At 35.7% G+C, this 13,543-nt stretch overlaps 1 protein-coding gene and 1 long non-coding RNA gene across 3 annotated transcripts in view; one reads left to right on the forward strand and one right to left on the reverse strand.

Annotated features, from left to right (window-relative positions):
- The window catches only part of LOC142549278 (uncharacterized), a 91,518-nt gene that overhangs the window by 34,395 nt on the left and 43,580 nt on the right, over nucleotides 1-13,543 (reverse strand). The window lies entirely within an intron of this gene.
- Nucleotides 2,619-13,543, forward strand: part of LOC142549277 (heat shock 70 kDa protein 15-like) — a 65,674-nt gene continuing 54,749 nt past the window's right edge. The window contains exons 1-9 of one of the 2 annotated variants that reach the window (XM_075658134.1): nucleotides 2,619-3,788; nucleotides 4,238-4,465; nucleotides 4,587-4,679; nucleotides 6,169-6,381; nucleotides 6,701-6,895; nucleotides 6,968-7,114; nucleotides 7,198-7,347; nucleotides 7,443-7,573; nucleotides 8,084-8,561. In XM_075658134.1, coding sequence (XP_075514249.1) covers nucleotides 2,619-3,788; nucleotides 4,238-4,465; nucleotides 4,587-4,679; nucleotides 6,169-6,381; nucleotides 6,701-6,895; nucleotides 6,968-7,114; nucleotides 7,198-7,347; nucleotides 7,443-7,573; nucleotides 8,084-8,291 — 2,535 coding nt within the window. In that variant the 3' untranslated portion in view covers nucleotides 8,292-8,561. Of the gene's footprint in view, nucleotides 3,789-4,237; nucleotides 4,466-4,586; nucleotides 4,680-6,168; nucleotides 6,382-6,700; nucleotides 6,896-6,967; nucleotides 7,115-7,197; nucleotides 7,348-7,442; nucleotides 7,574-8,083; nucleotides 8,562-13,543 lie in introns of those variants that run through there. The other variant, XM_075658133.1, reaches the window with a different exon arrangement.

Here is a 13,543-nt window from a genome sequence, read left to right on the forward strand (position 1 = left end):
TTGGTTATTTGGTTTGATAAATGTTGTGAATACACTTTGCTCCCTCACTTTGTTAATGAAGTTAGCTTTTCTTTATTTACTAATATTGGTTTTATAAACTGATAAGTTTTTCTAGTGAATCTTTTGCTCTGAAGCACCGCACAAATGTGTTTGCTTGTGCATAATTTTTTGTGCCTTGTTTTATTTACATAAATTTTTGTGTGTTGAAATAATTCCCTGCATGTGTTTTGTGTTATAACACTGCACACAACACTTAACTCTGAAATACACAGACACTTTATTACACCGGACTTTTATGTGATACATGATACAAGCACCACTTATAAATATATTTGGAGTCTTTCAGTTTTTATTTTCGAGTAGAACACCAACATATCTAAATATTATGAGGTTATTAAACAAAGATTTATATTAATAAGATTGTATGTACATATATTGGTTGGTAATGGAAAATATAATAAGTACGTATGTATAATATACATGCTACTTTATATATTATGTTATTTGTAATTTAAAATTATGAAATATTCATTATTAATCATCATCCACGCAATAATAATTCAAATACTGATTTCAAAAAATTAACCAAACAAGATCATAAATTATCTGACATGCACCATAACAGTTTTTTTACCAACAAAAAAAAAATATATTACCATGTTTATGTACAAAAACCTTGTTCTAAAGACTATTTAAAATAAAATCGATACTGCTATAAAATCTCGAATACAAATAAAAAAAAATTATATCATGTTAATTAAAGTTCTTGATAGAGTCACATTTAAAAAATAATAATAAAATTCAAACTCATATAATTTGATATAGTATGCAAATTTTCGGGAAAATTTAAATTGTCTTTTTACACTAATCCAATTCCAATCTTTACACGTTGTCTTTGTTTTTGTTTTTGTTGGTAATTTTACTCTTTTTTCTTATGGAATATTGATGTAACATTAATGATGCGATTCAAACGAATTGGGTGAGCGGAGTCGGGGCAATCCACTAGATCTGATAGAAGTTTATGTTTAAGGAAATTGAGCAAGGAGATATATCTTGTGGTGAATGTATATCTCTGTGTAATATGGCTGCAACCGTATCCTGCGAACAAGAAAATGAACTCGTGAATGAGTGTCGGAAGGGTGTCCGGCGTGGTCACTCCAATGCTTAAATCAGCATGTGAAGATGAAGGGATAAAGTATGTATATGTGGGGATATACATGAGTGCCAAGAGCTATATAATCAGAATATGTCTTTCTCTCAAATGTAAAATATATCTGCTATTTATAGGAGAGAAGATGATAATGACTTCGTTTTCAGTGCCCACCTACCACTTATAGCCATGTCACATCAACTTCTTGCCCATTCCATCACGTCAAATCAGTATGATTATGTCATGTACGCTTATCGAGTTAAGATTTTACCTGTTATCGCACTCGAGTGCGGCAATACTATCGAGGCTTCCCGGGTAGTGAATCATCATCCAAAATTTGCCCGAGAGCTTGGGCCTCTAGTTGTCCGGGTGGATGACTTCACGGGTACTTACTTTGCAACTCATGAGCCCTTTCGCAATCCTACCATGATCTGGGCTTGCCATTTAATGTCCTGTGTCATCCATGTTGACGCAATTGGATATATTGGATAATGTTGACGCAATTCAATAAACCAAACACTAGGCCCATAAACCTTAAAGTCCGAAAACTCAAAATTCGATCCGATTCAGGAAATTGGCCCACGAAATTCGATGGCTGGTCGTGGACTGCCCATAAACCTTAAGTTTTAAAACTAAGAATTCGATCCGATTTAAGAACCCACGAAATTTGACCCGACCAGACGTAGAAATTTGGATCTGTAGACCTTTCTAGAAGCCACAGCACATTTTATTCTTCTTTTCTTCTTATGGCGATTATATTAGAAATTTCTAGACAATCACTGAAATAAATTTTTATTCTCATTATTACTATTCTCTCTCGCACTTTTTGGAAGCTAAAGCTTCGGAAATTTCTTACCGCGCGGCGCATTCGATCTATTCTCAGGTACTCTACATTTTGAATCGCAAACCCTGATAAGATGAGTTAATTTTTTAGATCAAATCTATTGTTGGTTTTCCTTTTTCTGCTCTTAATTTTGTTTTTATGTTTTTTTTTCTTCCTGGATTTAAGTTTGAAGTTGGTTGATTGATTTATATGTTGTTTCTTCTTCCTCGGTTTATTAGGTTTGGAGGTTTGTTTTTGTTGGATTTGATGTCAAATATAAAACGACGGAGCTTTGGAAATTTTGATGGCGATCTTGTGGGTTATATGTCGATTAATTTATAATTTCAGCGGCTTTTACTTTCTGTCTTTTCTTCCTTAATTTGTTGTACTTTAGGAATCCATTCGGAGATTTCAAATTGTATGAAACTATGTTTTCTTTTAATTTGGATGGGAGGTAAATAATTTTTGCGTCTTTAATTGCCTATTGTTCGCATGATGTAATCTGAACATTGGTGTAATGGGAATGAGTGGCTGGCCATCATGTGTATTTTACTGTTCTGTGACTTTAAATGTTCACGCCGCAGGTCGCAGCTTCCTTGTTCGGAGTAAACTGGTGGTTTCTGTGACTTTTAGCGACGGGAAAATATGAGTGTGGTAGGTTTTGACTTTGGTAATGAGAGTGGCGTTGTTGCTGTTGCAAGACAAAGAGGCATTGATGTTGTTCTTAATGATGAATCCAAACGTGAAACTCCTGCAATCGTATGCTTTGGTGACAAGCAGCGGTTTCTTGGGACAGCAGGAGCTGCGTCAAGTATGACGAATCCAAAAAATACCATATCTCAAATTAAGAGGTTGATTGGGCGCCAGTTTTCAGATCCTGAGCTGCAACGTGATCTTAAGTCGTTGCCTTTTTTAGTCACTGAAGGGCCTGACGGTTATCCTTTGATCCATGCACAGTATTTGGGTGAGATGAGGACATTTGCACCAACTCAGGTTTTGGGTATGGTATTTTCCGATCTCAAGAGTATTGCAGAGAAGAATTTGAATGCTGCGGTTGTAGATTGCTGCATTGGTATACCTGTTTACTTCACTGACCTACAGAGAAGAGCTGTTATAGATGCTGCCACTATCGCTGGCTTGCACCCCCTTCGGCTTATTCATGAGACTACTGCTACTGCTTTAGCTTATGGAATTTATAAGACCGACTTACCTGAAAGCGAACCACTGAATGTTGCTTTTGTTGACGTTGGACATGCAAGTATGCAAGTTTGTATTGCTTCCTTCAAGAAAGGTCAGCTGAAGATATTGGCCCATTCCTTTGACCGGTCTCTTGGTGGAAGGGATTTTGATGAAGTTCTTTTTCAGCACTTCGCCTCAAAGTTCAAAGACGAGTACAAGATTGATGTCTATAAGAATGCTAGAGCTTGCCTAAGGCTTCGTGCTGGCTGTGAGAAGTTAAAGAAGGTTCTTAGTGCAAATCCTGAGGCTCCTCTTAACATCGAGTGTCTGATGGATGAGAAGGATGTTAGGGGTTTCATCAAGAGAGAGGAGTTTGAGCAAATTAGCATTCCAATTTTGGAACGTGTGAAAAAGCCATTGGAGAAGTCTCTGGCAGAAGCTGGACTCACTGTTGAAAATATCCATTCAGTTGAGGTTGTTGGTTCGGGCTCTCGGGTTCCAGCTATGATTAAAATCTTGTCCGAGTTCTATGGTACAGAGCCCAGGCGTACAATGAATGCTAGTGAATGTGTTGCCAAAGGCTGTGCTTTGCAATGTGCTATACTTAGTCCTACATTTAAAGTGCGGGAATTTCAGGTAATGTTCCTATTATTTGTAGCTGTGTTTCTGTGTCATCTGGATAACTGAACTCACTTCTAGCATGAGATATGTTTAATAATCATTTGAGAAAACCATGAACATTATTCATGGGATACAGCCGCAATCAAGTAATAATTGGACTTTCAACTTCTCTCTGCATACCTGTGTTTCTTGTTAAATTTTCAGTTGCAAAAGTGTGTTTAAGAACTTGATGGTAGATTGAGGGATCTATGACTTTTCATTGGGATCTTGAATATATTGTCATAATCGGGTTGGCATCTTCTCGGGTATGTGTATATTTGCGGCGCTGTCAAAAACCAACATTTGTGATTTGCATTTATGTGCCAGGTTTTGTAAAAATCCAGGAACAATCTTCCCATGGGTTTTACTTTCCAATTACATCAAATGATTCTCGGATTATGATATGGTTGGTTCCGATTCTGCAGGTGAATGAGAGCTTCCCTTTCCCCATTTCACTATCATGGAAAAGTACTGCTTCAGATATGCAAAATGGAGCAATAGATAACCAGCAGAGTACAATCGTATTTCCCAAGGGTAATCCTATACCAAGTGTGAAGGCTTTGACTTTCTACCGATCTGGCACCTTTACAGTAGATACACAATACACTGATGTCAGTGAATTGCAGGCACCAGCAAAGATTAGTACATACATGGTAGTTTTCATTTATTAAAAATAAAATATGGTTGATTATTAATTTAATTTATTTGTATTGTCCAACAAGTGTGTTATTGTTTCTGTTCTTTTACTTAAACTTTGATTGTGCTTACTTTCAGATTGGACCTTTCCAATCCACAAATGTGCAGGCTAAAGTGAAGGTTAAAGTCCGTCTGAATCTTCATGGTATTGTATCAGTCGAGTCAGCAATGGTAGGTTCACACGATAAAGCTCTTTAATGTAGTGTATTTTTATGGCTCTTTGACTATTGATAATCCTGGATAGCAGAATAGAAGTTTGTCAAGCATAGAATAGAGATTGGGAAAAAATAAAATAAAATAAATTGCCTCCATTGCCTGCCTTCATACAGTCTACCATTACCCTTACCCTGCAATAGAATTTTCCCAATAGTATACATCTCAAACCATGCGCCAGAGCCAATTTCGGATAATTCTCTGTGCCTCTGTGGCATGCTATTTCAGAATAATAATTATCTCCAATTCTAGGTAATTCTCGGCGCCTTTGTGGCATGCTATGTTAGAAATATAATCAGATAACAAATTATATGGCAGCATTTATAAAAAATAGGATCTGTAGAAGCAAATCAGCTACTTAAATATGATGGATATGTTTTTAAGGAATGGCACTATAAAAAGGTTTATACAACATAGTTGATTAAATGAAATATGTCAACCAGAATGGTTATATTGGTATGTACAACGTGCTTGATTACATGAAAGTTTGTCAACCATAGATCATATTGGTTGTTATTCTCTTCATCCCAAATATAAAGACCACGCTTATTTTTTTCATCCGTCCCAAACATATAGTTCGATAATCATATTTACTATTATTTTCTGTATTCTTTTAGGAATCTGCGCCTACTTAATTTGCTTTTGTAATTACTAATTTATTCATTTAATTTTGAAAATGTAAATTATAAATTCTTTTATGTATTTATTTAATGTTAGAAATATCCACCATTTCTCGATGAATTTCCAAAAGCTTGGAAATAGGGTCTGAAAATATTGAAGATAAATCTACCATTTTCAGTTTAACTTTTGAGTATGAAATTGAAACAACATTGTTCTTATTTATAATGACTGCTAAAAATTCAAAAACAGTTGCGACAAAAGATCCTAGCACTTACAATTGATTTTTTAAGAAATCCGATGAATTAATTTGTTTTAGGTGGTGGAAAATTATCAATTTCGTTTGTAGGCATTGAATTGCTTCAATTTTGCAGAAGTTTGAAAACTTGTTCATTGGAGGCACTTATCATTAATGTGATGAGAAGTTTAATTTTTGTAAATTTTAATTTTTAGGATTTTCTTTCTAATCTGATATTTGGAATCAACATTGCATAAATACAATAGTTAGCTCTTGAAGATTAAATCCCAACCTGTAAATATATTAACTAATTCCAACAATTTTTAGTTAGCTCATGAAGGTTAAATCAAAACCAATAAATATATTAACTAATTCCGACAATTTTTTTATCCTGTTAAACACTCAATAAATAAGAGTATCATGGAAACTTTCTTGTAGAATTTACTTTTCCAATACTTTTCTTAATCTATGTCAAATTACATGTAAGCCTGTATGTATAGGACGGAACTGAGGGAGTATTTTTTTCCTTTTTTAACTTTAAAACCACTGTTCTGTTTAATTCATTGATTTTTATGACCTTCTCTTATGTAGCTCTTGGAAGAGGATGAAATTGAAGTTCCAGTTGTGAAAGATTCGGCAAAGGACCCAGAGAAGATGGATACTGAAGATGTTCATACTGATCCTGCTACATCTAGCACCCACGCTGATGTAAATATGCAAGATTCTAAAACTGATGCTCCTGAACCTGAAAATGGTGTGCCAGAGTCTGGGGACAAGCCTGCTCAGATGGAAACAGATAAGAAGGTTAGCTTACAATGGTTAAATTTTATGTGCTGGCAGTTTCCTGTTTCTGGGAGACTAGCCGTTGAAACATTATCTCCGCCTTTGTGCATTCTGTTTCGAATATTTATTGGGATCTTGAACTTATCTGTGCTTGAACCAAATGTTGTTTCTTCTATCAAATACCAAGTTGAGCTATTTTTTTATTTTTTTGCTCGGGACTCTTTTTGAAGTTAATTTTGTAGTCTGATTCGCAATCTATGTTTTTGCTCGTGATTGTTTAGCTAATCATAGTTGAGTATGTGTTCTCTCAGCTGCGACGAATGTGTTTTATGTTCATCAGGTGGAAATTCCGAAGAAAAAGATAAAGAAAACCAACATAACTGTGTCAGAAGTTGTACATGGAGGACTCTCGGCCTTGGAATTGCGAAAGGCAGTAGAGAAGGAATTTGAGATGGCGTTGCAGGATCGTGTAATGGAAGAAACCAAAGACAAAAAGAATGCTGTTGAGGCATATGTTTATGAAATGCGAAATAAGGTATGTAGCAGTGTGTTGGCATCGCAAGTTTCTGGGTTTAGACATCCTGCTAACGTTCTTTTGTGCTCGCAGCTTCATGACAAATATCATGAGTTCATAACCGATCCAGAGAGAGAGCAGTTTATTTCCAGACTACAAGAGATAGAAGATTGGTTGTACGAGGATGGGGAAGATGAAACCAAAGGTGTTTATATTGCTAAACTTGAGGAGCTCAAGAAGGTATGTCCCTTGAAGTTCAGTTTTTGCACAAGTTTTCGTTTCTCACTTTCAAAGTTCCTGATGTACTTTTTTGGGTTTTGTAGCAAGGTGATCCTGTAGAGCTGCGTTACAAGGAGCATTCAGAGAGGGGAACTGTGATTGATTTACTTACTTATTGCATCAATAGTTACAGGGAAGCAGCAGTGGTGGACAATCCCAAGTTTGATCACATTGATTTGGCTGAAAAACAAAAGGTACAGTCTTGTCCTTTGTGCCCATATGCACGCATGTACTCGGTTGATATATGCTCTATGGTGATCGAGCAACTTTTATAAATCTAATTGTTCAGGTTTTAAATGAATGCGTGGAAGCTGAAGCTTGGCTAAGAGAAAAACTACAGCATCAGGATTCACTTCCAAAGCATGCAAATCCAGTTCTTTTGTCTGCTGATGTGAGGAAGAAAGCTGAAGCTCTTGACAGGTATTGCAGAATTGGTTTCTTTTCAAGTTGATAGTCTTAATACATTTCATCCATTTTCTCTTTGAAATTTATGCACTTTTTTGCACTTGCTCACTTGCTTTTATTTGAGATGGACAAGCATGTCTCAAAGCTTTGAGAAAGGTTGATATATAGCTACATCAATTCTATTGCAATACATTAATTATTTGCTAGAGACACATTAGTTGTCAACATTATCGTTCTGGCCTTCCAACAACTATTTTACCCTGGCTACATGGATAGCCGGTAGTGATGTTTTCTTTTTGTATGCATATATACTGTTCTGAAATTAATATCTCACCAATCCTTGAATCGTGAAACCAACGCTTAACAATGCATTACCGATTTATGTTGTTCACTTCTGTCACGCGAGCTGATTTGTCTCACTTCTCACTTCTTAGCAATGTTCCTTGTGGACAATAAATATTCGAACTATCTACAGTTTGCTATTTTAGTTTCTATGAATATCTAATTCTACAAGTACCTTTACAGGTTTTGCAGGCCTATCATGATGAAGCCAAAACCAGCAAAACCAGCCACGCCTGATGTACCTTCGCCAGCATCAGCCCAAGGAGGTGAGTCGCAATCTCGAGAGCCAGATAGCAGGAACACATGTGACACTGCGGAATCTGGAAAAGATTTGCCATCAGCCGATGCACAGCCTATGGAAACAGACAAATCCGAGACTGCACCAGCTTAATGCCAATAGGTGCTTTATACGTGTGGGTTCACTTGTACGGCTAGAAAACTTGATTTAAACTTCAGATTGGCCATGGAGGCCATGAATATCTTCGATGTTAGAACATTCAAATTATGATTTCAAGTATACTTCTCCGGGTCGAAAACCATACTATTTGTTGTAGGTGGCTCTTTATTATGCATCTGTTTTTGAGAGGGTGTTTCAGGCATAACTGAATGACTATTGATCTTCCTTCAGTTGAATGAATCAAAGGTTCCTTTGTGAAACAAATTCTTTTATAAGCAATTGTGAATGTCTGAAGTGATCATCTTCTATGCAGTAAATATCCTTGTTAATTTTCTAGTTTTCTTTGTTGACGTCAAAAACATGTTACAAGGAAATAAAACCTGATCAGAGCTTAAACGATTTTGTCTTTATCAAAATTTGAACGAATATTATTTCAACATAATGTCTATTTCAACTAATAATTTTTATTTAAATGTTCTAATAAAAATAATCTATTTCATATCTTTACTTAAGATATACCATATCATGAAAGTGATGGGATTTAAACGGAAAGATTGGTCTATAGATTGATTTTTTAGCCATAGTTAACCGATCAAAATTTCATTGCTCAGATCGTTTACAAGGAAAATGTTGGTTTCATGTGCAAAAATTGATATGAGACCAACATTTTGAGATATAACTATTAGAATAAAAAATAAAATTGAATATCGAGATTTATGCAGAAAACCATCAAAAAATTATTAGGGTCGAAAAGATTTCACTATAATATTTCATGTTTTCTTTGAAAACATTCTCTCTCTTAATACAGAAGAACAAACACTTCACAAATATTATAAAATAACATACTCAAATAACTTGGATATGAGATTAGAGAAATGAGCTTAAAACGAGATACTCGGGATGATACAAACGAGGGAATGAGGTACCTATTTATAGGTGATTAAACAAGTAATATCTTCGGTCAGAATGCAACCAATTTTGACAAATGCACTGGATTTTCAGCTTCCCAATTATGACAATCCATCTACCACTTCAATGTTATCTTCATCAACAACTATCAATGATATCTGCCACCAACCATTCACAGAAAAATCAAACTCCACTGATTGTGTTGATTCCCTAAAGCATAGTTTATACAAAAGAGCTATAATGTTTACTTGCCGAGAATACACAAACAGAACCTATCGAATGCAAGCAAGCATCCCATTACACCAAAGAAATGCCACATACCGCAATCACCAAATAAAAGCTACAATCGTTGAAAATATTTCGAACCACCTGATGCATAACCAATCCTAATTCCAACGTGTTATTGGCTCCTCCCCAATTCACGCCATGAAAAATTTGTTCTTTGGGATCATCTTCTATCTTGTTTGTGTATAAAGGTCTAGTCGTTCAGCCGCAATCAACAAATCTGTCATCAATGCGACGTATAGAGGCAAATGATCAATTAGATTATTTGATTTCACCACATTGTGAGGGGGTTTTACATGGGACAAAACTACAAGAATTTAAATTATAGTTGAACACTTGGAAATAGTGGTTCGATGACATGGCAAGTTGTCCAATCAGCATATGCATGGAAAGCATTGAGTGATGTGGTGGGTGATTAAGCATCATTGGACGCATGGGATTCTGGAGGGTAAGAGTCGTTGGATCGCAAGCTGACACGCTTCGAAGGGGTGTGATGGTTCATGATCTAGACTGTTCGATCGCGAATGGATGGATCAAAACGATACAAAGCGAATGAGTGCATGTGGATAGTTGTGCACCATCACAAAGGATGCAATCTAGATCGTCATATCCATATCCGATCTAAGGGTGCCTTGAATTGTTGCGAACATCCATTAAGGGTGCAATCTAAATCGTTGATTAGAAGATAGATGCACCAGATTCAATCTGGTGAAACAATATGATCCAATGGTTTTACTCCATCAAATGATATTTGATCGATTAGATCCAAAACTGACGGATTAGATTGAATACCTAGCCATGAGTCACAACTATTAACTAAAAGGTGCCTTCTGCCTTTGAAAAACTATAAATACACCCCTAATTTTGATTTTCACTAACTCACAACTTTAGACCATATATATTCTCTCATTTGCATATTGTTGCATTTATTTTCGTTATTCATAATAATGAGTTCCAAAAGCATATTTAGTTTGTCGGTTTTGTAATATGGAGTGTTACTATATAAAGCACAAATCATTGTATCTTGAGAGATGATTGACATATTTCATTAGAGAAAAGTTGGTCTTAAAGAGATAAAATCCAAATCTAAGGTCAACTTTCTATCTCAATCTTGTTTCAGTGTCATGTTGCAACAACTACACAACAGTTTCAGATTTGCACCTCATACAGTACCAATGTCAAGAAGTTGGATGAGTGGTTTTTTGTCTGAATTTGGGCCACTAGTTTTCATCTCTGAGATTTTTGAAATGATAATTGCAAATTGAAATTGTTCTTTCTCACTTATTGTTTAGTGGACTTATTAGGTGCATCATTTTCATCTTCAAAGAGAATGAAATAATTAGAGAAAGAATCTCTAGGAGAGTCCATCGCTTTGGTGATCTTCAAATCGTTCCACAACTATTTTGGAAAGTAATGACTAAGGATGACAATAAGTTGGGTTAGGGTAGGGTTATATATGCTCGGTTTCCATCCTCATTTATCATCTTCGTCCTCATCCTCATCCTATCGGGTAATTAATTTCATCTCTATCCTCATCCTCATATCCATCGGAGTATCGAATAATCATAGTCTACTCAAATATCTTATTACTACCTATAATTACATTTTTCTCAAATGTGAATTTTTTTGAATAAGCTACGTAAATAATAAATTATTGAGAACAATAAAGAAAAAATATAAAGATTAGAAAATTAAACATTATAGAAAAAATAACAAAATATTAGCAACAATTTATCCTAACATCATTATCCAACAAAAATATTATCAACTTTTTACTGATAATTTTTTTCATTCCATACAATTAATATCATTCGACAAATGCATATTATAATTAACATCATAACAAAAAAATCACACACACACACATATGATATATATATATATATATATATATATATATATATAATCGAGTATTTGTATCGGGTATGGATATGATTTTTTAATACCCGCCTTCATTCACATACTCGAAAATTGTAATACACGATTATCCGTTTATTTAATTTGGGAAAAAATGCCTTCCATACCTTCATCCATCTGGGTTGGGTATCAAATTCTCCGTCAGGTTCGGAAGAGATTGTCATCCCTAGCGATGATTGTCCCAAAATCCTTAAATATTAATGAACTGTAATGACCCAATTTTTTTTATGAATAAAGTATCATTTAAAAGTGATTAAGATGTCGTGATTAAGATGTCATTATTAAGAAAATTGAAGAATTATTCAGCAGCCGGTTTGGAACTAGACTTAATACCTTCTAAAGCAAGGATCGGACCTTCCAAACCCATGGATCTAGCAAGACAGTAATGCATCAAATGAGTATTGGTACGTTACAGTTTGGACCTTATGAAACACGGATCAGATCTTTCGATCTCCACCCTCCGATAAGGCGTCAGGGCGAGCATGACACATATGACTGTAGTTAGTTCGGACCTTCCGAACTCAACCTATAAATCTAAAATGCGAGATTCATTTCACTTGCACCACTTTTGACCGAGATATTCAGCTGTTATGCATTTTTATGTGTTGCATTTTACTTGTCATATGATGCATTGATGGGATCGGTTCTAGGCACCTACGAGGATGCTTCAAACACAATATTTTTAATGAGCTGCAATAGCTCGTGTTCTAAGAATGTAAATATAATACCCGATAATTTTGTTATTGTAATCTGAAATTATTTATTGATAATTGATGTGATTATAGACGGAAAGGATCAGGCTGGGAAAGACAAAAGAAGACTTGAATTATATGCGAGGACTGAACGCCTCGCGCATATGCGCGACCAAGCAGGGCGCATATGCGCGAGGTAGGCAAAGAACCTCGCGCATACCTCGCGCATATGCGCGTCCAGGACCCGCGCATATGCGCGAGTATGGCAGAGAACCTCGCACATATGCGCGAAGAGAGGGCGCGCTTGTGCGCGAGCAGAGGAAAGCTTGAAGGCCGAGACACAGTGTCTCGCGCATATGCACCGAAGGAAGTAGCGCATATGCGCGAGACGTGCAGCTTAAAGAGAGAGCCACCTAGCCTTGGACGACATGCAGGATATATATATCAAAGTGCAGTTCCTTCATTCAGTTGCTGCAGAAGAAAGAACGAAAGCTCCCGGGAAAGATTCAAGTTCCTTCATGTACTAGCAGTTGATTTACGCAAAATCCAACCGTTTGATTTTCAATCCGACTTCAGTACCGTGTTCCTATCGACGAGAGCTTCAACTGGACGTAAGTTTTCTGATGTTTTGATATGATTTGAAAATATGATATGGAAAAAATCCTGATATGATTGATATTATCTGTTCCTGAGATTGTAATCGTTGTATAATCGGAATCAGATTGAAGAACGAATACCGTATGAAATTGTTATCATTTTCAGATTGAATTTGATTGAGATTATACAGATTTGGTATCAGATTGAGTTTGTTATCGATTATGAGTTGTTGAGATTGGTATCTGTTGATATCCGTATTGCTGGGTATATTGAGATTGTACAGTTATGCCGTTGAGATAGAATTTGATTGAGTTCTGATTATATCCAGTATTGATTTGAGTTGTATATTGATATTGTACTCTTCAATATTTTCATTGCCAGATTGAGTATTGACAGGATTAGAATTCGAGACTTCGATTTCGTCAGATTGACAAGAGAAATGTATAAATCAATGTTGAATCGGGAAGATACGACTCGAGTTAGATCTGACTTGAGTTTCCCAAAACCACATACTTTATTTATTGCATTGATGTTTGCAATTCATGAGATTGATATGCTTAGTCTATTGATTTATAGTAAAGCATGTATAGAGTTTGGGCAGATGTGCCTAGTCTTTGGCAGAGCCGCCAAGACACTGGACTTTTGGTGTATCGATGTTGCTTAGAAGTAGATCGACTTCTATTGCTGAGATTCCATACAGAATGCCAAAGTCTGAGTTAGACCGAGATCCCTAGATTAGAGAAGAGTCGAGTATGAGATTATGAGTCACGAGTTGGATTTACAGTTTTATATCGATTCATGTCTTTCAGATTATGATACATGTTATTATATTTGTTTCATGCTTTT

Source organism: Primulina tabacum, chromosome 6 (genome assembly GCF_025594145.1).
Source record: "Primulina tabacum isolate GXHZ01 chromosome 6, ASM2559414v2, whole genome shotgun sequence".
Classification (NCBI taxonomy): Eukaryota; Viridiplantae; Streptophyta; class Magnoliopsida; order Lamiales; family Gesneriaceae; genus Primulina; species Primulina tabacum.